General features: G+C 36.3%; 1 protein-coding gene across 2 annotated transcripts in view; it reads left to right on the top strand.

Moving 5' to 3' along the window:
- LOC138325102 (transmembrane protein 135-like) overlaps positions 1-27,783 on the top strand; it is a 214,829-nt gene that overhangs the window by 6,067 nt on the left and 180,979 nt on the right. The window contains exon 3 of one of the 2 annotated variants that reach the window (XM_069270533.1): positions 23,501-23,593. In XM_069270533.1, the coding sequence (XP_069126634.1) occupies positions 23,501-23,593 (93 nt within the window). Of the gene's footprint in view, positions 1-22,428; positions 22,519-23,500; positions 23,594-27,783 lie in introns of both variants that reach the window. The other variant, XM_069270541.1, reaches the window with a different exon arrangement.

The following is a 27,783-nucleotide window of genomic DNA, read 5'->3' as shown; positions in this document are numbered from 1 at the left end:
AGCAGTAAATTTGAGTAATTGTTGAATGTGATACCGAGATATATATATATAAAAAACTGTTACACATATGAGGAAATAACGGCATGAACTGTTACACATATGAGGAAATAACGGCATGTTCTTAGATATCATATTACATGTACTATATGTTTGTTCTATGAACTCATATTTTAAAACATTGTGGGCCATATCTGAAGCAATGTGGTATATTGTTATCATAATTAATATAATTGCAAAGTCTTCCTGGTAAGATTCAATCATATCACTGAATTCATCATCAGCTGCATTTCATTACATACACATTCTTCTTAAATAAACAAATATATAATTAACATTTATTTAGTTTTAACTTGCAAAAACTATACTATTGTCATGAGATAGATTGCATCTATTGTAAATACTTATAGAATCCATTAAAAGAAATTATCAAGACTATCTTTATGTCAAGGTCATGCAAGGAGGTCAAAAGTTTGAAGCAGATTTCTTGTTAGGTAATCTGACCCGAAGGGTCAGAATGACCTATTGTCATCATGCACTGTCCGTCGTCGTGCGCCACGCGCCATCCACCTTGCGCTATGTGTAAACTGTTCATTCAAACAACTTCTTCTCAATAACCGAAAGGCCCAGGGCACTGGTATTTGACCTGTAGTATGCTAGGATGAAGGGCTACCAAGTTTTTATGAAATGAATGACCTTGACCTTCATTCAAGGTCACAGGGGCCAAAAAGGCTAAAATCTTTAAACGACTTCTTCTCAAGAACTAGAAGGCCCAGGGTACTGATATTGGGCCTGTTGTATGCTGGGATGAAGGGCTACCATGTGTGTTCAAATGAATGACCTTGACCGTCCTTCAAGGTCACAGGGGTCAAATAAGCTTGAATACTTTAAATAACTTCTTGGGAATAACTGAGAGACCTGATATTGGGTTTGTAACATGCTGGGATGAAAGGCTACCAAGTTTGTTCAAATGAATGACCTTGATCTTCATTAAAGGTCACAGGGGTCAAATAGGCTAAAATCTTTAAACGCATATGTTGTAATGTGCTAATAGTCAGATGACCGTTAAGGCCCATAAGCTTCTTGTTTTCTGCCTGTGATTGTGTTACCCTTGAGTTGGCGAAACACAGCCTGGTCTGTGCTGATGTGGCCAAGTTATTTTTGAAAGATGAAATAGATAAAACACAGCCTGGTCTGTGCAGATGTGGCCAAGTTATTTTAGAAAGATGAAATAGATGAAACACAGCCTGGTCTGTGCTGATGTGGCCAAGTTATTTTAGAAAGATGAAATAGATGAAACACAGCCTGGTCTGTGCTGATGTGGCCAAGTTATTTTTAGAAAGATGAAATAGATGAAACACAGCCTGGTCTGTGCTGATGTGGCCAAGTTATTTTAGAAAGATGAAGTAGATGAAACACAGCCTGGCCTGTGCTGATGTGGCCAAGTTATTTTAGAAAGATGAAATAGATGAAACACAGCCTGGTCTGTGCTGATGTGGCCAAGTTATTTTAGAAAGATGAAATAGATGAAACATAGCCTGGTCTGTGCTGATGTGGCCAAGTTATTTTAGAAAGATGAAATAGATGAAACACAGCCTGGTCTGTGCTGATGTGGCAAAGTTATTTTAGAGAGATGAAATAGATGAAACACAGCCTGGTCTGTGCTGATGTGGCCAAGTTATTTTTGATGTGGCCAAGTTATTTTAGAAAGATGAAATAGATGAAACACAGCTTGGTCTGTGCTGATGTGGCAAAGTTATTTTAGAAAGATGAAATAGATGAAACCACAGCCTGGTCTGTGCTGATGTGGCCAAGTTATTTTAGAAAGATGAAATAGATGAAACACCAGCCTGGTCTGTGCTGATGTGGCCAAGTTATTTTAGAAAGATGAAATAGATGAAACACAGCCTGGTCTGTGCTGATGTGGCCAAGTTATTTTAGAAAGATGAAATAGATGAAACACAGCTTGGTCTGTGCTGATGTGGCCAAGTTATTTTAGAAAGATGAAATAGATGAAACACAGCCTGGTCTGTGCTGATGTGGCCAAGTTATTTTAGAAAGATGAAATAGATGAAACACAGCCTGGTCTGTGCTGATGTGGCCAAGTTATTTTAGAAAGATGAAATAGATGAAACACAGCCTGGTCTGTGCTGATGTGGCCAAGTTATTTTAGAAAGATGAAATAGATGAAACACAGCCTGGTCTGTGCTGATGTGGCCAAGTTATTTTAGAAAGATGAAATAGATGAAACAGCCTGGTCTGTGATGTGGCCAAGTTATTTTAGAAAGTTGAAATAGATGAAACACAGCCTGGTCTGTGCTGATGTGGCCAAGTTATTTTAGAAAGATGAAATAGATGAAACAGCCTGGTCTGTGCTGATGTGGCCAAGTTATTTTAGAAAGATGAAATAGATGAAACAGCTGGGTGTGGTTGTTGATGGTCTCCCCACAACAATTGTGAAAACATAAAACTACCATGATAGGTAATCCGTCAAAGAAGCAATGCTTACAAATTATTCTTGCTAGGATATTCATTATAAAATTTAAGGTCTTTTTGAAATTTTTTTGATAATCTGGGAACCTGAGATATAGAACATACATCTTGTATGTTGTAAACCTCTTTATTTTAGTGAGATACCAATTTTCCCATATTTTGACAAGAGAGCTTGAATGTGAAGTAAAATATTACGCAAATGATTGTTTAAACATATACTAACTTTTTTTCTGCAGCTAATAAAATTCATGATTTGCATTTCAAAAACGAGTTTGTGAAGATAAATTTTCGCAGAATTAATTAGATAGCGAAATTCTCTAAAGTAAATCGCACGCGAAAGAAAATTAATTTACATTATATGAATGCACTATTGTCAATATAACATCCCTTGGATATTTTGAAAATAACAATGATTCGAGATAAAGTACAAGCGATAAGAGGTTACAGTAAACATGTATAACTTTTGAGAAAATTATAATTTCTTCTTTTGCATGATTAAGATGTTTACAGTGTTTAATTAATTCTGTTTTTATCACCAGGAAGATTTTGCAATATATGTTAATCATTGGGTTTGGTAGCATTTTCGTTTATAGTAGCACATGCATTCAGCTGCAACTAAACCAATGCTTGTGAAATATATATCCTGAGACATTGCATGAATTAATTTGACATTGCACAAGTTGATGAAAATAAACTGATGTAGCATGTAATTCTATCATAATATTGCGACAGTATATAGGAGGTGGATCTTGTATGATATATAAAACATCGGAGACTACTTTGTATTGTGATGATCAGTGAATTACATTATGACATTTTTATGGCTTATATCAACATATTTACTGACCTTTAGTATATATTATAATACATTGTGTAATAATCCCTGTTTGTATGTACCTCCATCCACTATTTGTGTCAGGAGACTTTCTCAAAAATTGCTAGTACAACATGCATGATTACCATGTAGTGGGTGAGCGATTTAAGGGTCCTTTGGACCTTTTCTGTTTGTAATTGCATTGCTAATCTCTTTCTATATATACATTCTTATAGGGCAGATATTTTGAATATTAATTTTACTTTAATGATCTTTCTAAGAGTGCCTCATTTCTCAGTGATTCATATGTATTAAGAGAGAAAATTTGACTTTCAGAGATTTAAAAATATACTTACTAAAACACTAAAATTTTGAAGACAAATTTTGTTGCACAGCCCAGAAATGTTTAGTGTGATCATTACCGTTCATTGGTAATGCATTTTAATTACAATTGAATGTGAGCTGTATACTCATTACTTCAATCAATATTTTTTGTTTTGATAATATTAATCACTGGTATTGAAACATCATATATTAATATTTCATAAATGTGCGATTGAATCAGAGAAATACATTTATAGCTGTGTTTTTATATCATTAATCACCAGTTTTTCAGTCGTGTCAATAGCTCTATAATTACCACCCATTAAAGAGACTATCGGTGTATATAGTTTTCATACAAATGCATAAATATTTCTTTACCAATACCGATCATATGTTTAATGTCAAATCTAGATGAAAAAATGCATTTAAATCAATTAGTACAACACCAGCGTTTGTCTAAAGCCGGTTAATTGACCTGTAGAACACAGGTAGGGTGATCGGGGCTAGCCAGTCTGTCTGTGCGTCAGTGATTTATGGGTATTCTATCGGGAGCTATTATGACCGGGTATAGCGCGAGCCGATGATGGTGTCAGGGATTAACTCCCACTATTATCTTATATTTTTTGTTTTGTCTGAGAGATAATTATGGGTTATAATCTTGATAGATATCAATTGGTATGCAGGACGTTTTTTTTTTTTTCATTGAATGGCAAATGATTAGGTAATATTATAAATCAAGTTGATATTTACAGATATTTACATTCTCTGGTTGCGGTTAAAGCTAGAATGAATGGGTGTTGATCTTGTGTTTGTATCGCCGTACCCTGCGGCATGGTTAGTATATCATGCTCAGTTACGGGATGACTGTATAAATAGTGATGTGACAAAAAACGTGGGCAATTGGTGCTAATCGCGACATACACTTGTGGATATATATATTGATCAGTGTTAATTTTTTTTATACCGCACTCCGTAAGGTCACAGTACCAGGCTTTGTCAGTAATCATCGTCAGTAATCATCACTAATTTGTAAGGACAATTAGCAATCAGCACTGTCATTAGGGTAAGCTAACAAGAGGCAAATACAGCTGATCGATGAGGTTGCAGGTGAGAGAGGAGGCCCTGGGGAGGGGGACTTATGTAAGGATCTGTACTGGGATTGGAAGGTCCATATATAAGGGAAAAGTAGGATCCAAAGAATATAACCAATAGGAGAGGAAGATGTAGGATCTAAGGTTTAGAACCAAGGGTAGAGCTTTAGTTAACACTAGATTGTAGATCCTAGCAGTAAAATATTTGCTAATTTTTAGCTCACCTGGCCCGAAGGGACGGTGAGCTTATGTCATGGCGCAGCGTCTGTCCGTCCGTCCGTCAACATTTCCTTTAAAACACTACTAGTCATAGAGTTCCGCATGGATTCTAACCAAATTTGGCCACAAACATCCTTTGGAGAAGGGGAACAGAGTTTGTATAAATTTTGGCTCTGACCCCCCAAGGGCAGGAGTGGCGGGGCCCAAAAGGGGAAATAGAGGTAAAGCCTTTAAATTGCTACTTGTCATAGAGTTCTGCATGGATTGTACCCAAATTTGGCCAGAAACATCCTTGAAGGAAGGGAATCAGAGTTTGTATAAATTTTGGCTCTGACTCTAACAGGCCAGGAGTGAGGGGACCAATAGGAGAAATAGAAGTACTAGTCATAGTTCTGCATGGATTCTAACCAAAGTTGACCAAAAATATCCTTTGGTAAAGGGGAACAGAGTTTGTATAAATTTTGGCTCTGACCCCCCCGAGGGCAGGAGGGGTGGGGCCCAATGGGGAAAAAGAGGTAAATATCAGAATTCCTTTAGAAAAGAAACATTGAACATGTATTCAGAGCATAACTTGGCATTACAAACCAGGTGAGCGATACAGGCCCTTTGGGCCTCTTGTTTGACCTCTGGGTAGAGCATGGGGTAGATTTGATATCACCATGAGTAAAGCATCAGCTAACAGAAGATGTTAGACCCCTGGGGTAAAGCATCAGTTAACTTTTTGTGCCCACAGGATAGAACAACAGATTGATTTAGACCCCAGGTACAGTGTCTGCTATCTTTTTACCCCAGAGGTAGAACATCAGATTTAATTTTGACCCCAGGGGTATAGAGCATCAGCTAATGGTAGCTAGAATTTAGTTCCCTGGGGTAGAGCAACAGCTAGTAATAAAGTTAAAAAAACACCCAGGGTAGCTAGTTCTAGCTAGTTAGAGTGCCAGATAAGGGCAGGTTTTAGACCCCAGGGGGCATGATGTCCATCAGGTGGGGTGTATCAGTGCAGACAGGATGAACCACCAGGAAAACAGGCTTTAATAAGCACACTGGCAGCAAAACTATGTACATGTATTTATTTGTGGTGTCAATTAAAATAGAATTGGGGGAGATGACTGCACCGATAGTGCAGCTGTTGTTATGGTTAAAATGCCACAGCAGCTGTAACCCTGATTAAGGCAGACATTGACACACATCACCTGGAGCAGGACTAATTATACATACAGTTGGGGGGCAGAGTAGGTAGGTAAAGGGGAGGGGGTATATGGGTAGGGTAAGAGAGGGGGAGGAGTTTACTGATTAAATATTATAAATTGATTAAGGTGTACAACATGTAATTAGGCAGGGAGATGAGGAAGGGTTATTCAAGGTTGTTGTGGTTGGGTGCATGATCACATTAGGTGTGTGGGTGTGTGGAGGTGTTCCCAGGACAGTGGATCTAGCATGTAGTATATCAGTAAAGGGTGACAGATCAGGGGCGAAGGAAAGGGAAGGGGAATGGTATTCTGTTCTGGGGTTAGATGAGGTTTGAGGGAGTTATTACTTAAAAGGTTTGGATTGGGGTATATGTATATGGAAAGCAAACGGGAGTACCGTATTCGACCCAATAAGAGCCCATGTCCCTATAAGCACCCCTCCCCCTTTTTGAGGTCTCAATTTCAATTGCCCAGGCATACATAAAGATCAAAGCTACACAAAACTGAATAGATTTGCAAAATTTTTGTCTTATTAGCACCTTTGCATTTTTTTTCAATTTTTTTAAACGCCCTGGGCGCTTATTGGTTCAAATAGGGTATATGGAATAGGAGAGTAAAGTGGAAAGATAAGGGCGAAGGTATACATGCATTGGGACAGGGAGGGTTATATCTGAATGAAAAGGTGTAGAAAAGAGGTTATGGTAGGAATGGAATTGGGTACAGAGTGCACAAGAGTGCATGGAGACCAGGAATGGGACTATACACTAGTCTGAAAGATAGTTCAGAAACAGGAGAGATACGGACAAAAAAGATAGTTCTGAAACAGGAGTGATATGGACAGGGACCATTGGAAAGGGCAATGGGGTGTAACATGGTGGAGAAATTAGAAAGGAATAGGGCAGGGGAGATAGTGTGCAGGGGTAGGGATAGGTTGGAATGGGATCTATAGGACAAATAGGGAGGGGGATAAGTATTAATGTGAGGAGTTTATATTCCAGTGAATAAAAGGTGGGATATACAAGTATTATAGTAAGGAGACCAGAGAGGAATGAAAGGTGGGATATACAAGTATTATAGTATGGAGACCAGGGAGGAATTAAGAAAGGTGGGATATATAAGTATTATAGTAAGGAGACCAGAGAGGAATGAAAGGTGGGATATACAAGTATTATAGTAAGGAGACCAGAGGAGGAATGAAAGGTGGGATATACAAGTATTATAGTAAGGAGACCAGGAGGAATAAAGGTGGGATATACAAGTATTATAGTAAGGAGACCAGAGAGGAATGAAAGGTGGGATATACAAGTATTATAGTAAGGAGACCAGAGAGGAATGAAGGTGGGATATACAAGTATTATAGTAAGGAGACCAGAGAGGAATGAAAGGTGGGATATACAAGTATTATAGTAAGGAGACCAGAGGAATGAAAGGTGGGATATACAAGTTTATAGTAAGGAGACCAGAGAATGAAAGGTGGGATATACAAGTGTTATAGTAAGGAGACCAGAGAGGAATGAAAGGTGGGATATACAAGTATTATAGTAAGGAGACCAGAGAGGATGAAAGGTGGGATATAAAGTATTATAGTAAGGAGACCAGAGAGGAATGAAAGGTGGGATATACAAGTATTATAGTAAGGAGACCAGAGAGGAATGAAAGGTGGGATATACAAGTATTATAGTAAGGAGACCAGAGAGGAATGAAAGGTGGGATATACAAGTATTATAGTAAGGAGACCAGAGAGGAATGAAAGGTGGGATATACAAGTATTATAGTAAGGAGACCAGAGAGGAATGAAAGGTGGGATATACAAGTATTATAGTAAGGAGACCAGAGAGGAATGAAAGGTGGGATATACAAGTATTATAGTAAGGAGACCAGAGAGAGAATGAAAGGTGGGATATACAAGTATTATAGTAAGGAGACCAGAGAGGAATGAAAGGTGGGATATACAAGTATTATAGTAAGGAGACCAGAGAGGAATGAAAGGTGGGATATACAAGTATTATAGTAAGGAGACCAGAGAGGAATGAAAGGTGGGATATACAAGTATTATAGTAAGGAGACCAGAGAGGAATGAAAGGTGGGATATACAAGTATTATAGTAAGGAGACCAGGAGAGGAATGAAAGGTGGGATATACAAGTATTATAGTAAGGAGACCAGAGAGGAATGAAAGGTGGGATATACAAGTATTATAGTAAGGAGACCAGAGAGGAATGAAAGGTGGGATATACAAGTATTATAGTAAGGAGACCAGAGAGGAATGAAAGGTGGGATATACAAGTATTATAGTAAGGAGACCAGGGAGGAATGAAAGGTGGGATATACAAGTATTATAGTAAAGGAGACCAGAGAGGAATGAAAGGTGGGATATACAAGTGTTATAGTAAGGAGACCAGAGAGGAATGAAAGGTGGGATATACAAGTGTTATAGTAAGGAGACCAGAGAGGAATGAAAGGTGGGATATACAAGTGTTATAGTAGGAGACAGAGAGGATAAAGGTGGAGGAGACCAGAGAGGAATGAAAGGTGGGATATACAAGTATTATAGTAAGGAGACCAGAGAGGAATGAAAGGTGGGAAATACAAGTGTTATAGTAAGGAGACCAGAGAGGAATGAAAGGTGGGATATACAAGTATTATAGTAAGGAGACCAGAGAGGAATGAAAGGTGGGATATACAAGTATTATAGTAAGGAGACCAGAGAGGAATGAAAGGTGGGATATACAAGTATTATAGTAAGGAGACCAGAGAGGAATGAAAGGTGGGATATACAAGTATTATAGTATGGAGACCAGGGAGGAATGAAAGGTGGGATATACAAGTATTATAGTATGGAGACCAGAGAGGAATGAAAGGTGGGATATACAAGTATTATAGTAAGGAGACCAGAGAGGAATGAAAGGTGGGATATACAAGTATTATAGTAAGGAGACCAGAGAGGAATGAAAGGTGGGATATACAAGTATTATAGTAAGGAGACCAGAGAGGAATGAAAGGTGGGATATACAAGTATTATAGTAAGGAGACCAGAGAGGAATGAAAGGTGGGATATACAAGTATTATAGTAAGGAGACCAGAGAGGAATGAAAGGTGGGATATACAAGTATTATAGTAAGGAGACCAGAGAGGAATGGAAGGTGGGATATACAAGTATTATAGTAAGGAGCCCAGAGAGGAATGAAAGGTGGGATATACAAGTATTATAGTAAGGAGCCCAGAGAGGAATGAAAGGTGGGATATACAAGTATTATAGTAAGGAGACCAGAGAGGAATGAAAGGTGGGATATACAAGTATTATAGTAAGGAGCCCAGAGAGGAATGAAAGGTGGGATATACAAGTATTATAGTAAGGAGACCAGAGAGGAATGAAAGGTGGGATATACAAGTATTATAGTAAGGAGACCAGAGAGGAATGAAAGGTGGGATATACAAGTGTTATAGTAAGGAGCCCAGAGAGGAATGAAAGGTGGGATATACAAGTATTATAGTAAGGATACCAGAGAGGAATGAAAGGTGGGATATACAAGTATTATAGTAGGAATGAAAGGTGGGATATACAAGTGTTATAGTAAGGAGACCAGAGAGGAATGAAAGGTGGGATATACAAGTATTATAGTAAGGAGACCAGAGAGGAATGAAAGGTGGGATATACAAGTATTATAGTAAGGAGACCAGAGAGGAATGAAAGGTGGGATATACAAGTGTTATAGTAAGGAGCCCAGAGAGGAATGAAAGGTGGGATATACAAGTATTATAGTAAGGAGACCAGAGAGGAATGAAAGGTGGGATATACAAGTATTATAGTAAGGAGACCAGAGAGGAATGAAAGGTGGGATATACAAGTATTATAGTAAGGAGACCAGAGAGGAATGAAAGGTGGGATATACAAGTATTATAGTAAGGAGCCCAGAGAGGAATGAAAGGTGGGATATACAAGTATTATAGTAAGGAGACCAGGGAGGAATGAAAGGTGGGATATACAAGTATTATAGTAAGGAGACCAGAGAGGAATGAAAGGTGGGATATACAAGTGTTATAGTAAGGAGACCAGAGAGGAATGAAAGGTGGGATATACAAGTGTTATAGTAAGGAGACCAGAGAGGAATGAAAGGTGGGATATACAAGTATTATAGTAAGGAGACCAGAGAGGAATGAAAGGTGGGATATACAAGTATTATAGTATGGAGACCAGAAAGGAATGAAAGGTGGGATATACAAGTATTATAGTAAGGAGACCAGAGAGGAATGAAAGGTGGGATATACAAGTGTTATAGTAAGGAGCCCAGAGAGGAAAGAAAGGTGGGATATACAAGTATTATAGTAAGGAGCCCAGAGAGGAAAGAAAGGTGGGATATACAAGTATTATAGTAAGGAGACCAGAGAGGAATGGAAGGTGGGATATACAAGTATTATAGTAAGGAGACCAGAGAGGAATGAAAGGTGGGATATACAAGTATTATAGTAAGGAGACCAGAGAGGAATGAAAGGTGGGATATACAAGTATTATAGTAAGGAGACCAGAGAGGAATGAAAGGTGGGATATACAAGTATTATAGTAAGGAGACCAGAGAGGAATGAAAGGTGGGATATACAAGTATGATAGTAGGAATGAAAGGGGTGGGGATATACAAGTGTTATAGTAAGGAGACCAGAGAGGAATGAAAGGTGGGATATACAAGTATTATAGTAAGGAGACCAGAGAGGAATGAAAGGTTGGATATACAGGTATTATAGTAAGGAGACCAGGGAGGAATGAAAGGTAGGATATACAAGTATTACAGTAAGGAGACCAGAGAGGAATGAAAGATGGGATATACAAGTATTATAGTAAGGAGCCCAGAGAGGAATGAAAGGTGGGATATACAAGTACTATAGTAAGGAGACCAGAGAGGAATGAAAGGTGGGATATACAAGTATTATAGTAAGGAGACCAGAGAGGAATGAAAGGTGGGATATACAAGTGTTATAGTAAAGAGACCAGGGAGGAATGAAAGGTAGGATATACAAGTATTATAGTAAGGAGACCAGAGAGGAATGAAAGGTGGGATATACAAGTGTTATAGTAAGGAGACCAGAGAGGAATGAAAGGTGGGATATACAAGTATTATAGTAAGGAGACCAGAGAGGAATGAAAGGTGGGATATACAAGTGTTATAGTAAGGAGACCAGAGAGGAATGAAAGGTGGGATATACAAGTATTATAGTAAGGAGACCAGAGAGGAATGAAAGGTGGGATATACAAGTATTATAGTAAGGAGACCAGAGAGGAATGAAAGGTGGGATATACAAGTGTTATAGTAAGGAGACCAGAGAGGAATGAAAGGTGGGATATACAAGTGTTATAGTAAGGAGACCAGAGAGGAATGAAAGGTGGGATATACAAGTGTTATAGTAAGGAGACCAGAGAGGAATGAAAGGTGGGATATACAAGTATTATAGTAAGGAGACCAGAGAGGAATGAAAGGTGGGATATACAAGTGTTATAGTAAGGAGACCAGAGAGGAATGAAAGGTGGGATATACAAGTGTTATAGTAAGGAGACCAGAGAGGAATGAAAGGTGGGATATACAAGTATTATAGTAAGGAGACCAGAGAGGAATGAAAGGTGGGATATACAAGTGTTATAGTAAGGAGACCAGGGAGGAATGAAAGGTGGGATATACAAGTGTTATAGTAAGGAGACCAGGGAGGAATGAAAGGTGGGATATACAAGTATTATAGTAAGGAGACCAGAGAGGAATGAAAGGTGGGATATACAAGTGTTATAGTAAGGAGACCAGGAGAGGAATGATAGGTGGGATATACAAGTATTATAGTAAGGAGACCAGAGAGGAATGAAAGGTGGGATATACAAGTATTATAGTATGGAGACCAGGGAGGAATGAAAGGTGGGATATACAAGTATTATATGTATGGAGACCAGGGAGGAATGAAAGGTGGGATATACAAGTATTATAGTAAGGAGACCAGAGAGGAATGAAAGATGGGATATACAGTATTATAGTAAGGAGCCCAGAGAGGAATGAAAGGTGGGATATACAAGTGTTATAGTAAGGAGACCAGAGAGGAATGAAAGATGGGATATACAGGTATTATAGTAAGGAGACCAGAGAGGAATGAAAGGTGGGATATACAAGTATTATAGTAAGGAGACCAGAGAGGAATGAAAGGTGGGATATACAAGTATTATAGTAAGGAGACCAGAGAGGAATGAAAGGTGGGATATACAAGTATTATAGTAAGGAGCCCAGAGAGGAATGAAAGGTGGGATATACAAGTGTTATAGTAAGGAGACTAGAGAGGAATGAAAGGTGGGATATACAAGTATTATAGTGAGGAGCCCAGAGAGGAATGAAAGGTGGGATATACAAGTGTTATAGTAAGGAGACCAGAGAGGAATGAAAGGTGGGATATACAAGTGTTTTAGTAAGGAGACCAGAGAGGAATGAAAGGTGGGATATACTAGTATTATAGTAAGGAGACCAGAGAGGAATGAAAGGTGGGATATACAAGTATTATAGTAAGGAGACCAGAGAGGAATGAAAGGTGGGATATACAAGTATTATAGTAAGGAGACCAGAGAGGAATGAAAGGTGGGATATACAAGTATTATAGTAAGGAGACCAGAGAGGAATGAAAGGTGGGATATACAAGTGTTATAGTTAGGAGCCCAGAGAGGAATGAAAGGTGGGATATACAAGTATTATAGTAAGTAGACCAGAGAGGAATGAAAGGTGGGATATACAAGTATTTATAGTAAGGAGCCAGAGAGGAATGAAAGGTGGGATATACAAGTGTTATAGTAAGGAGACCAGAGAGGAATGAAAGGTGGGATATACAAGTGTTATAGTAAGGAGACCAGAGAGGAATGAAAGGTGGGATATACAAGTATTATAGTAAGGAGACCAGAGAGGAATGAAAGGTGGGATATACAAGTGTTATAGTAAGGAGACCAGAGAGGAATGAAAGGTGGGATATACAAGTGTTATAGTAAGGAGACCAGAGAGGAATAGGATGGGAAAGAGATGGGGAATGAAAATAATCACGACTGTAGATTGATAGGTCGAAATTTAGTGAAAAGTTGGTAGATTATGAAGGGAGGGATGGAGTGGGAGGAGAAAGTGAGAAGGAGGGGATGGAAGAGGACATTACTGTTAAAGTCCTGTAAATGGCTGTATATATAATTAGTAGCATGTGATTATGGAAGGGAAATGTTTCTTTACATATGGGGTGGTTGTAAATCATATTTGTTGGCTTTACTAGTAGGTCCCTAGGTGGGTTGGTGAAGGAGGGGCACAGAAAACTCATTACCCTTAGAACGGGTGACAGAGTTGGTAGATAATCTCAAAAGGATAATCTCATTAGTACCAATGCTATATGTATACATGTTCTATAATCATTAAAAAAGGAAGAGATGTATTTGTAATAAGATCTTAGATCACAGGGAAAAGTTGATAGGGAGTTATATTTATTGTCATAGGGAGTTATATTGATTGTCATATTCATTGTATGTTATACTTACCTGGTATATTGTATGCTGTATTATTATGACTGATTTCGTTTAGATAAGGATGTGTCAGGCTTTGATTGGTGGAGGAAAACTAGACTACTCTGGGGAAAAATATACCGACATGACCATTTATGTACATGGCAACTGCCCCATGTAGAATTTAACAGATGATCCACGAGAAGACAACTAGTGGTAGAATATCGGACATTTCTACTGCTAATCCACTTCAGTTATTTTTCGGATGGCATGGTCACACTGAATCCGTGGTGGCAGCAGTGGGGGTGACGGTTGCAATTTCGGCAGTGTTGTCGTCTGCACAGAGGTTTCAATGCTCTATTTCAAATTCCCTTTTGTCAATTAAATATGAAATTTATGCTGCTCTTCCTTTCTGAAACTGATTGCTTTGCTTGGGATGACTTTTTAGATTTTTCATTTCATTTCATTTTCAGATTCAAAGTTCAAATGTCAAGGTCATTGTTACAAAAACTAGAAATCTGTTTCTGTTCAATAATTTGGTTAAGTTCTTAAAGGTTTTACAGCTTGCCTTCTGAAAAATTTGAGGCAAAATTATTGAGGACCATTAGTAAAAAAAAAGTCATTATTTCTATAAATTGTTCTTGTGTATGGCAGTGCTCTTTAGGAAAGCGAGAGGGAGACTTGAAGCAAGGTCCTGTCAATTAGGGTATGCTTACATAACAGGATAACCAGTTTCACAGTGTAATGACAGAAAAAACAGTTACACCTGTGTAAATGAGGATGAGAGGGATGCAAAGTTAGACATATCCACAGTACAATAAACATTAACACATGTTACGATTGACTAAAGTACATACTCATAGAAGTAATAACATGTCTACATACCTGTCATAGACCCAGTACTTATGTCTAAAGAGCAGGGTGCAAGTACGTACTAAGTAAGTAGCATTTGGATTTACATGGTGGAATATATATAAGAGGGGGATATGCCTTATTATCCCCATTCATCCCTGAATTAGGGATTATTACATTTCTTATCCACTTACAAGTCCTTGTATTGTTACGAGCAGAGACATTTCAGACAAAGGGAAGATTTTTGTTACAGTAAAACCTGCCTTAGTGACAACCTCTGTTTAAAGACCATCTGTTTGATAAGACCACTTACTCAGGATCCCAAATGGTCAATTTTAATATAATTTGACCTGTGTTATAAGACCACCTGGCTATAAAGACCTTTCTTTGTCACTTGGGAGGTCTTTATAGACAGGTTCAATAACTGCATTATTAATTAGAGGCCTACTGAATCAATTGCTAGGAACTGACATTTGGTCAATAGTTTTTGAAGTGACTAAAGGTCTATGAAAATAAACAATCTAGTCTTTGTGTCCTAGGTTATGTGATAAGGATTCCTGTACAGAAATGTCCACGCTGAGTTCTAATTCTCCTTCAGGTTACTAAGGATAACACAACATGAGCATATCTATAAATTCTACCATTGTAGCATATTACTGGTGTATGTTTAGGTTCCTGTCTATCAAGCCATAGACTAATTTCTATAGGGCTTTATTTCTGTACTTTTAACATAAAACAATAATCAATTAATTGTCTGTTCAGATTCTGTGATAATTTGTTTTTCGCTGCGTCAATAATGTGTGTTTTTTTAAACGTTAAAATACCTTTAGAAAAATGATTGAAAGGTTTGCACTGGTGATTATGTATTTGTGTTGTCCTGCTACGTCTCGGGGGACATATCTAATTGGCTAGAGGTCAGAAGATATACGATAAGTCCTGTACATGGAACTCTGTTCTCTGTATTCGTCATTGTGAAAGGTTTTAATTCGAGACGCGGTATGAATAAGATTTCATAGATTTCTGTGTTAATAATTAATTACTGCTTTCATTGTGCTATTTACTGAGCACTGGATAAAGTTGAATGATTGATGGGGAAATCAATGGTCATAGATCGTTCATCATAATTAGTACACAATAGTGTCACGATGATCCTTCGCCTTACCAGGGTAAATAATACCCGGGTCTGATACGAAATACGGACCAAACCGGCCCAACAACAATGATAAATGTATTACGGAGGGATTAGATTGTTCTACCTGTCGTAACTGGTGCACCATCTGACCACCAGTACAATGTAGACCAGGTTTATCAGGTGCTTATCTGTCAGTGTTCCACCTTTTCATAGTACTGAGTTATCTGCCCTTGGCTTCATTATAATGGTTACGTCATTATTTTGTCAAAGGAAATTACAATGTTTTTGTATAATTTATATAAGTCTTAAATAAGACTTTGATAAAAATTCTCAGCAGGATTTTTTTCTCGTAGTAGATTACTGGTATTAGATATATAATTCCCTATTTAAAACCTCAAACACATGCATGTATTTTAGATAAAATGTATAATATAATACCAAAATTATAGAGCTGCATGTGATTGATCAGACTTTTGTTATGCGACCAGCTAAATTTGTTAAGTCCTACAGTTATTCAAGTCCCCTAAGACTGGTCAAGCTCAAATATCTTATACATCTTCCTTAACCAAGGTTGTTTACTTCAGATTGTTTACAAACCGTAGGATTAAAGAACCATGGTCACTGTTTCATAAAAAAAGAAGGAAATTAAACCGTCTCGGCAATAAGTTGCAATGGGCAGATTAAGATAAAATTTTGTACAGATCCTATTGACCAAAAGTGTTTTTATAGGAATGTTTTACAGTTGTGAAGACCAAAGTTCATTGGAAGGTTTCATGGAGACTTTGTAGCAAGTGCACTGTCGCTTAAGTAAAGGCTTGTAATGGTCAATAGCTTCATCCTCTAAATAGTTGATGCCAATTTCATAAGGAGGATAACTCTATATTTAAAAGTGACAATTATAAATGCTTCTAGGGGAGATAACTCTACATTACAAAGTGACAATATTTCTAGGATTTTTATGCCTTTTTAGGGGAGATTAGTGTTGGGAATAGGTTGAACTTTTATGATCATTCTTCAGTTTTGTATAATCAATCAATGATTGATTAAAATCGATTTTATTTTTTGGTATATAAATAAGTCTTATTATAAAAGTTTTCTTCTTCAGGCTCACATATTGCCATGTTCTCAGATCGCTTATGTTTTCACAAATAAAATCATATTCCTCTGAATGTTTACATAACTACGTAGTGCATATGCTCTCTTCAATTTGTTTAGATGCTTGCTATTTGAAATTATATGAGCGACAACACACATAAGCCACTGATTGCGACAAGTTTTCTATGAGTATGACATTTCTTACATTTTCTACTCATCGGCTTATTATATACTTACATTTATCATGATGTCAGACAATTCCAACAAAACTCGATTACATATTTCTTACTTAATTGATTAGTCAAACACCCCTACCTTATTCTTCCCTTTCTTCCAATTGATATGATTTTATTCCACTTATCAATCTAACCACAGGTTTTCATAAAAGTGTTTTGACTGACTTTCTATATAGCCCACTTGGACCAATTTCTGTTTTCCAGCTAATAAGAACAGGATTCTTCTTTAAAGTACTTGTTTTAGTGCAGTCAACATTGAGCACGTAATTGACATGTGTGGGCGATGTCAAGCTTCAATATGGGATTGTTAACTGAAATATGTTTTCATTGGGTTAATTTTACTCGTATATCATAAAAATTAGTAAGGGTCCATTGTTTTTATTGTCTTAAACTCTCCTCTCCTGTTGATCGATTCATTTTTCTGACATGGAAAAATCTTTAAAAATGATGCACAAATGAAATGTGTTTAAATAAATTGTTTATATAGATGATAGCGACCTTTATACATGGGGTAACATATGTTTAATATGTAAATCAATATTTCTAATTACACAGTTGAAAATTAATCTTTTCAAAATGTACTCGAGTTAAAAATGAAAGAAAACAAACAATGAAATATTGATTTTGTTAAACTTCACTTTAGAATCTGTTGATTTTAAGTGATGTCAGGAAAATTTTTATTGAAGTGTCATATCAATTCTTATGTTTGTTTTGCTGTTTTAAAACATTAGAAACTGGGTATAACATTAATTTTCAGACTTTCGGTTTGTTACACGGATGTCATCCAATAAAATTTGATAAAACTGCACACCCATAAAAACCATGTTATTGGGGCACTAAAAACGTTTAGGGTTTTGAATTTTTTTTTTCAACAAACTGCAAGTGCAGCAGTAAAATTAAACGAGTTTGATTACCTGTTCGATTTTTTAAAAAGTTAATGTTTGTATTATCACTATTTGAGTTCTAATTATTTGTAGAATCATCCATATTGTGTGACATATGCTGTGGATGACATACATCTATGTAGTTGATTTTGATGTAATAGTATTAAGACTCTTTCATATGTTGATATGTGGAAACCCAAGGCTTACTATTTATATTATATTCCCTCATTTTGACATGAGTTCAAAAAAAAATGTGACTGCAAGTAATTTCTTCCTACGTGAAATTTTCGTTGTATTGTCAAGACAAGCCGTGCCTAAACTGTTTATTTAAACAACTTTTTCTCAATGTAACCAAAAGGTCCAGGGTACTGATATTTGGCTTGTAGCATGTTTGGATGAAGGGCTACGAAGTGTGTTTGAAAGAATGACCTTGACCTTCATTCAAGGTCACAGGGGTCAAAAAGGCTAAAATCTTTAACAACTTCTTCTCAAGAACCAGAAGGCCCAGGATACTGATATTAGACATGTAACATGCTGGAATGAAGGGCTATCAAGTTTATTCCAATGAATGACCTTGACATTCATTCAAGGTCACAGGGTCAAATGGGCTAAATCTTTAAATGACTTCTTGTGAATAACTAAGAGGCTAGACACTTGTTATAGGGCCTGTGACATGCTGGAATAAAGGGCTACCAAAATTTTGTTCAAATAATGACCTTGCCCTTTATTCAAGGTTACAGGGGTTATTTAAATAGGCTAAAATCTATAAATGACTTCTTGTGAATAACTCAAAGGCCTAGAGACCTATATTGGGCTTGTGACATGCTGGAATGAAAGGCTACAAAGTTTGTTCATGTGATTGACCTTGATCTTCATTCCAGGTCACAGGGGTCAAATAGGCTTAAATCTTTAAACAACTTCTTGTAAATAACTAAGAGTCCTAGAGACTGAATATTGGACTTGTAGCATGATGGGGATCAAGGGACCTTCATTCATGGTCTAACTCATCAAATATAACAGAACCTGAACTTCTTCTATTAAAAGAGTTCTGCCTTAATTGTTTGCCACTACTATATTCTTTGAGGAGTTGTATTATACCAATAGTCAGATAACCATTAAGGCCCATGGGCCTCTTGTTTATAGTAAAACCAGCCTAGAGTCTGTAAAAAGAAAAGTTTAAATTTTGCCTTGAAAATAGTAATGTTTTGATGCCATGATGTCACAAGACTATATTTTATGGGTAGTCATGTAATACAGTCTTAGGTGATATGAGCATATTGCATGAGACCAGCCAGTATTACATTCGTAGGTATGAGGGAAAAAATGTATTATGCATTATCAACAGTAGCATGGTTTGGTATATCTTGTTTAGAACTTCCTATTAAAAGATAGGGTCATTTAAGGACATGAACAGATTTTGAAGGTGAAAGAAATCTTGAGTGCACAGAGAAAAAGCACCAACTTACAATCAGTAAATGGCAACTGCTCCATGTGCCTTACTGTTGGAGACAAGTACAGTACGTCATGGAAACCAACATGGCTAGGCAGCAACATGGTACTGACTGCTGGTTGGCGGTTTTTCTCCAGGTACTCTGATTTTCTTTCATCTTTAAACCTGAGTATGATCTTAAATAGCACTGACTGTTAATAGGATGTCAATTAAACTTATCAATCTAAACTGATCATTACTACATCAAGTACACCTTTTCAGTCTGATAGGCTGTCATTTTGTTCAGGATTATATGTACAAGCTTATCTATAGTGACAGTTAGTGTTTGTGTGATAGTTTGGATACATAGATTTCAGAACTAGCTCATCTGGTCCAAAGGTCCTAAAGGTGAACTAATGCAATACCACGACATCAGCCGTCCTTCGTCCATCCATCAACAATGAACTTCTTCTTCATGACCGCTGGTTGCAGTTGAACGATATTTGAATGGTAACATTCTTATGGGGTGGTGACTCTTCTATTTGTTATAATGTTGAAATGCTCTTTTTATTTCAGGAAGTTTATAGGAATGTACATTTTCCTAAAAGCTTTCCTGTGTGGAATCCCAGCTTGTGCATTGTCACTGAGCATAGAAAGGAAAGACAGGTATATGGGCCCCAATAAAGATACTTTTAAGGGGAGATAATCCAGCTTCATTTTCTGAAATAAAAGAAAATTGCTGGTGTTTTCTGTTTTCATTATAGAATGTTTGCTGTGATGAAGGATGTTTTCTGAAAAATAGCTAAATTCCTTTCTAATTGGTCACTGTTTTGATTGCTGTTGTGTGGATCTTTTGTTTTAAACCTAGTTTCAAAAAGTATTTTCTGGTTTCTGTGGCAACCATCTGTAGTGAAAGACACTGATATTTTAACGGTGTGCGCTTCTTCCTAATTTGATGTCATTATAAACATGCTTGTTGAGATAGTGATAGAGATGGGTCGGGGTGCCTTACAATCGAAGAAAACAAACAACAAAACAGTTCATCATTAAAAACTAACATGGCCGTATATTGACATGAATCAAGCTCTTTTCTCTGTCCTAACAGGGGAGTTGAACCAATTGGTATAATACAAATTTCTTATCACCACTTTTCCTCAGACGCAATATGTGTTATAGGATTGAGCATTTTAGGCCATATTATAATACAATTTGAAGAGATAGAAGACTAACTGTACTGCATTATCTCTGCATGTGATATGACAATAATCAAGCATGTTACGAAATGATTTTTGCCTAATAAGCTTTATACTAACTATAATTATACATCATCATACTATTGTTAAGTACAAGTACAAATTGTTCATAGAACATGCAGTAATTAGTAAAGCATTGTAAATATGTCAAATTCACTCAATCACTGATCATTACTACAAAGTATTCCTTTTTAGTCTCTGATGGGATCTTGCCATGCTTTCCGGCATTTTGTTAGTCTCCGATGATAAGCAATGATATTATTCAGGGTTACGTACAAGCTAATTAATAGTGACATACTGTGTTTAAGTGGTAGTTTGGACAGATGAAATCCATTTTTAGTTCACCTGAGACGAAGTCTCAAGTGAATTATTCTAATCGCCTTTTGTACGTCGTTGTGTGTCGTGCTTCGTGTGTTCGTAAACAATTTACATTTTCGACTTCTTCTCAAAAACTGCTAAAGCAATTTCTATGAAACTTTGCAGAAACCTTCTAAGGATAAGGCCAATCAAAATTGTGAATTATATGACCCCCAACCCTCAGGGGGCTGTGGGAGGGGCCAAAAGGGGTAAAATTGAATAAAATTTCAAAAATCATCTTCTCCACTCACAGATGTGGTAGAATCAAATACTCTTCATAGATAGAAAGGTCTCAAGGCCCTCTACAAAAATTGTGAATTATATGACCTTTGGGTCTCTGGTTTCCCCCTGGGGAGGGGGTTAAGTTTACTATAGTTTATAAAGTGAAAACACATTTTGGAGCATCATTTGGTCATTTACAATAGGAAATTAGTCAAACGTTGTCAGAATTATCCCTATGCGATGGCAATTGAATCCAATTGACAAGTTTTCCATGACTGACCCCCAGGGGCCATAGGGGCGGGGCCAAAAGGGGTCAAATAGGCTAAAATTTCAAAATTCTTCTTCTGAAATTCTGGAACTGGTAGAATCAAATACTCTTCATAGATGGAAAGGTTTTAAGGTCCTTTACAAAAATTGTGAATTATATGACCCTGGGGTCTCATGTTCCCCCCTAGGGAGGGGGTCAAGTTTACTATAGTTTTTATAGGAAAAACACATTTATGAACATTATTTGCTTATTTTTCATAGAGAATTAGTCAAATTGGGTTAGAATTATTAGCCTGAGATGGCATTTAATTGTCATATCCATATTGGTCCTGGCAGACCCCCAGGGGCCTTAGGGACGGGGCTAAAAGGGGTCAAATAAGCCAAAACTTCAAAAATCTTCCTCTGAATTCACAGATTTGATGGAACCAGATACTCTTCATAGATTGGAAGGTCTTAAGGCTCTTTACAAACATTGTGAATTTCATGGCCTTGGGATCTCAGATTTTCCCCTGGGGAGGGGGTCAAATTTACTATAGTTTATATAACAAAAACACACTTATGAACATTATTTGCTTTGTTTTCATAGGAAATTAGTCAAACTGGGTTAGAACTATTAGCCTGAAATAGCATTTTAACATCATATCCATATAGGTCCTGGCTGACCACCAAGGACCAGAGGGGAGGGGTCAAAATGGCTAAAATTTCAAAAATCTTTTTCTTCTGAATTCACAGGTTTGATGGAACCAAATAATCTTCATTGATTAAAAAGTGAAATTTATAAAGTCACTGACACTGACTGACTTCTAGTTTGGTTTTGTTATTTAACGTTGGCAAAGCAAATTGGAATTTTAAGCATAAGGTTCGGTAACATAATACACTATCTATCAAAATTAGAAACAGAAAATGAAAATTTCAATATGAAGGTTCAACTTTAAAGTTAATTCTAATTCATAAATACTTTTTACAGATTTGAACCAACTTTGCAATGCTCTTTCTGCATCAGCACTCAGGTGACCGTCAAGGCCTCTTGGGCCTCTTGTTTTTTTTGACATAACGCTGAAATGTCATTTTTATTATTTCAGAAAAATAACAGGAATGTACATTTTCGTCAATGCATTCCTGTGTGGAATCCCAGCTTGTGCAATGTCACTTAGCATAGAAAGGAAAGACAGGTATACAGGCTCCCACAGGGACCTTTCAAGGGGAGACAACCCTGACTCAATCCACATTTTTAATTCTAACAGTTCACCCTATGAAATTATTTCTGGAATCAAAACAAAATATTATGTTTTCATAACATAGAGTTCAATCTGTTGTGATTAAGGATGTAGTCTAAGGAATTTGTTTTGTTGGTCTGAAGAAATTCCCTTGGTGACTGTTTTGATCAACATTATGTGGATCAGTCATTTCTTGCTGAGATTGTCTCCCCTTTCATATTTAACACTCCTTCCCTTTTGCTTTTCTACGCATCACTTGGTAACACTCTATAGTTGCCACTGATCAAAGCCTGGGAGAATACACAGTACCACTGGACATTGTAGATGGCAAAGATTAAACCTGAAGAAACAGATAAAGTGGAATGCTTGTTTGATATAACACTACAGATTTGGAATCTCTGACACTTAGACAAGCTATTCCCTGTAAGATTGGGGTGGTTTTTGTGTAGTTTCTGACAGAACACTGGGGTGGAATGTCTGATTTGATGTACAACAGGCCTCAGGGGCTGTCCTGGATCCAGTCATGCCGTCTTCTATCAGGCTTGATCAGGTGCAAGTCACATCTTACATGTCATTTAGGCTCCAGTTTCCAGAAGTTTTTCATCCTCTGTAGCTCCTATCTGATGTTCATACATGATATCTGAATTCAAACATATATAATGATGCTACAGTTTCATACATTCAAAATACTTTAGAGCTACATCTAGCATGACCAGAAAGGTGCCATTTGGATGAAGGGTTTCTCGGGTAGATCATGGAGTACTAAATATTAGTTAAGGGTTTTGTTTGATAAAGGTCTCAAACAAGACTTGGATTTCCCGATTTAATGAAAGAAATCAACTCTGTTGTGAGAGCAAATATCAGACAAAAGTTTAGAAATACTAACTCGGGAGAAGAGCCAAAAAATTGACTTCCAATATTGTTTTTTTGTTGACAGGAAAATCCTAGGCCGATTGTATTTACCTTCCTTGTCATTTATTCCTGCTGCGTGTGCTTCGTTTGTGGGAATCCTTGTAGAGAGGGCATCAAGGTATTGGCCAGTCATCTTTAGTGTCACATCTTCTCGACCAATCGCAGATAGTGTAATACTTGACCAATTACAGGAAACCTTACATTGAGAACATCTTAATCTCCTCCCATCATTGATAGGTTAATACGGATCAATCGGATAAGACAATTCATCAAAAGAGTCTCACCCTCCACCAATCATTATATTGATTTGTATAATACTGACCAATCGTAAGAGTAAGAAGCCAGACATTTACAAAGTTCTAGTCTCCACCAATCACAGAAAACCATGCATTCAGAAAGTATCAATCTTATTGAAGTCGATTACCTTTATCAATCACATTCATTGGTAGGCTAATATTGACCAGTTAGGGGCAAACACACATTTATGAAGTCTTCACTTTCCAACAATTTTAGAATTAGCTAGTTTGAGTATAACACTAACCAATCACAGGGCACGTACCTTACATTTGAGCTATCACTTGTGTGTAAATGTAACAAAATGTTAGCTAGGGTACTAATTGTTTTTGATCATACAGTCAAACCTCAATGTATCAAAGTTCAAGGGACCGTCAGAAAAACTTCGAAACATTGAGACTTCGAATTATTCGTGGTTGGAATTAGACCGATGTTTTTATTTACCATGACCAACTGTGGTAGTTGTGTACATGTCGTCTCCGTTCCGTAAACTTTATAATCATTGTATTTACCACAAGCAAAGCAAAATCAAAACGAAGTATGCAATTAATCACGTGTATTGCTATCGTTAGCAATACATCCGTATATTATAAAGAAGACTTACGTGTACAAGGCCTAACCCATTTAAGCGATGGTTTATATTACGGAATGAATATAAAAACGAAAACACGTTGCTAAAACGAAACTAAAAAGGTGGAACCGAAAGCACTACAACACCTACAAAATACTTCGATTTAGAATGATCGATTTGCTCCAGTATTTATGCCAAAGTTTTGCAATGTAACAGTTTTGAGTATGAGAGATACCAATTGCGGCGGCGAACATCAAAAACGACTAACTGCATCTTTGCCGTACTAATGATTTAATAACGCAGCTTGTAAAAACAAAGTACCGGGTATAGGCCTGACCAGTGATATTAATTATCTTGATGATATCAAGCAAGCAACTGACAAGCTGTCATAATCCCTATTGTCCGGTGAAGGGCCGTCGCGAGACAGCTAGGTGTGACAGCATGCCGCGGGATATCGGCGAACACCTGATCTTTACAAGTTAATTTTCATTCGAATCATCGAGTGTCAGTTACCTATGATTCTATAATAAATAGTCCATGAAAAAAGTTCGATACATCGAGAACTTCGATTCATAAATTTTCGATTCATACATGGGTTAGTTAGAAATGTTATATAGCGAAGAAATTAGGGACCAGACAAAAAGTTCGATACAGCGAGAAATTTGATTCATCGTAGTTCGAATCATCCAGGTTTGACTGTATTTAATTGTTAAATGGATCCCACATATTTCTTTTGGATAATTCGTACATTTTTACATAACAACTTGAGAATTCTAAATCAAATATGACCGAGAGTGATTGAAACAAGAAGAGTAAACCTACAATTTCCTGAACAAGTCACATTGATCCTTAAATGACCCTGACCGCTAGTTAAGGATGTTAAACAAACAATTTTAGATTAAGGGAGATAATCTGGAAAAAGCTGCATATCCTGATATGTTCAAACAACCCTTTTCCCCTTCCACCACACCCTAGTGTATAAATATAGCCTTGAAAGTAGTATAGTACCATAGTGTAGTATTTGTTTGTAATAACCCGAAGTATGACTAGATGTTATGCTATAATTATGTTAAGACAAGGAATGTACAACGTAAGTTTGGCCATTTGGTGTGTCAACATTTCTTAAAATACAAATTCTTAAAAACAAATTTATAAAAAAAAAAAACAAATTTATAAAAAAAAAAATCAAATATTTCAACAATTCTATGTTTTGTCATATATCAAAAGCTGAATAATTTTATGTGTGAATGATTTCATGTATGAATTGTTTATTATATTAATAACCTAATTAAAGCTAGTTATTTTGTCTAGTTTATTTTGCAATTTTATTTTCATTTTTAACATCTCTTTAGTGATATTTAGCATATTTTTATTTTGAAACAAGTTACTAAACATACATTTATTATTTTTCCTCAAGTACAATGACTAGATATTCAATTATTCTGTCTATGAATTAATTGTTTGAGTGCATCTATTGTGATCTAGAAGTTAAAAAAACAATTATAAATATGTCATATATTGTAAGATATTATACAATAAATCAAAATGATAATAATACCTTTCAAATAAAGGTAAATAATCCAACAGCATTGTTTATCAGAAACAATTAAGATATTGTGTTGAAAACTAAACTTCATGGATTGGATCTGTGCACATTAGGTAGTTCACCACACACAATGTAAAGACTGACACTTAATTTGTCAAATAAGATGGGTCTATAGAACTACAGTAAATATGTACTGTATTCGACTCAATAAGCACCCAGGGCATTTAAAAATTAAAAAGGTGAAAATGTATTTAATAGACGAAGTTATTGCAAATCGATACAGTTTTTTGTAGTCTTGGTTTTTATTAATACCTGGGCAATTGAAATTGAGGCCTCAAAGTTAAAAAAAAAAAAATGAATTAATGAGGAAAAAATCTTTTTTGGAACTAAATTATCTTTTTCATTAATTTTTTTTTTACCGGTAATCTTTTTCTTAAACTGTCTTACTTTGTCTGGATTTGGGTTTTAATTTTTAGATCTGTTCAGCTGGGCATTTTAATATCTGTTTTAATATCTGTGTTGGTATGTGTACATTCATGACCATGCCCATTTCATTTCTTAATCCTGATGTCAATGAAGTAAAATAGCAGACATTGATTGGTTCAAGTAATTGAAATTCTGCCAATATTGACAGTTGACAACCAGAGATTAACAAAAAATGTTTTGCTGTGCCATTTCTGTTCGATACAATGCTGGAGCACCTGCTGGAATGTAATTACGTGTGTAATACGAAGACATGTTTTTGTTGATTGCTCCTGAAATATAACTCTTCATTCACGCTATTAAACATTGGCTTTTGTGGATAAAATTTTTCAACAAAATATTTTGTTAATTTGCAGCGGAAAAAAAATTAAGATGATTCATATTTCAGAAAAAGTCGGCTTAAATATCCAATTAATTTCGAGATTATTCTGTAAAGAAAATATTTTTGTCGCAATAGCTGCTTATTGATGGAAAAAAGTTATTATCCAGTTAAATAAATAAAATTTTTGCTCATATCTATAAAATCTTTTCATAACTTTCTGAATAAAAAAAACAAATCATTTGGATAAAGCTTGTCTGATTCCTATAATAATGGTATGGAAGTTTAAAATTTCATGCGACAGATCAACACTTTTATTTGACTCCTAATCCGATATAATGATAAAAATGATTTACAAACGTGTAATTACAGCTGCCAGTGGTAGTGGAGAGATCTTCCTACCTAATTATGGAGGGAAATTAAAAATCGCGACAGCATAAAAGATCGTACTTATCCACTGAGGCAGGGCAACTAAGCTCTTACAATTCATCACAATATGCTTTTCATACCAGGGTTTGAAGCTGTGGCACGGAGGATAATTGGACAGGGAGGAAAAGTTAAGAAAGACACCAAACAAATCAGCGGGAGTTTTATGATAAAGTCTTTTCTAAATTTAGCTTTCATTCCAAGTGAAGTTCACCTGAATGCCTGCATTCTCGACTTAGTCTAATTAAAATTTTACTTGACAATGAAGCATGGAAGGATTAGATAAATTATACACTTGTCATGCCGGCTTATGTAAGAAGGAAAGTTTTAATTGCGAGTATAATTTGTATAAAAAAGCAAGAAAAATGTGTTTTATTCACCTACATGAGGTTATTTTACCCCCACCTTCTTCAGAAAACAGGAAATAATTAATTCAGCTTGATAATTGGCTATACACCTCCTAGCCTATGTACTTTGACAAGTTTTTAATTAATACACACTTAGTTATATTTATTAGCTGTAGGTCATTTTATGAAATAAAAAGGCTAGTAGTTAGCTGTAGTTAGCTTTCAGTTTCTTAATGAAAAATAATAATGAAACGGTCATAATCAGATTTTTACCCTTTTTAACCTATAAATTAGTAATGTTTTCATTAAGAAATTAAAAAAA

The sequence above is a fragment of the Argopecten irradians genome, chromosome 1 (genome assembly GCF_041381155.1).
Source record: "Argopecten irradians isolate NY chromosome 1, Ai_NY, whole genome shotgun sequence".
NCBI lineage: Eukaryota > Metazoa > Mollusca > Bivalvia > Pectinida > Pectinidae > Argopecten > Argopecten irradians.
Note: the sequence above shows the minus strand (reverse complement) of the source record. Positions and strands in the feature narration are given on the sequence as shown.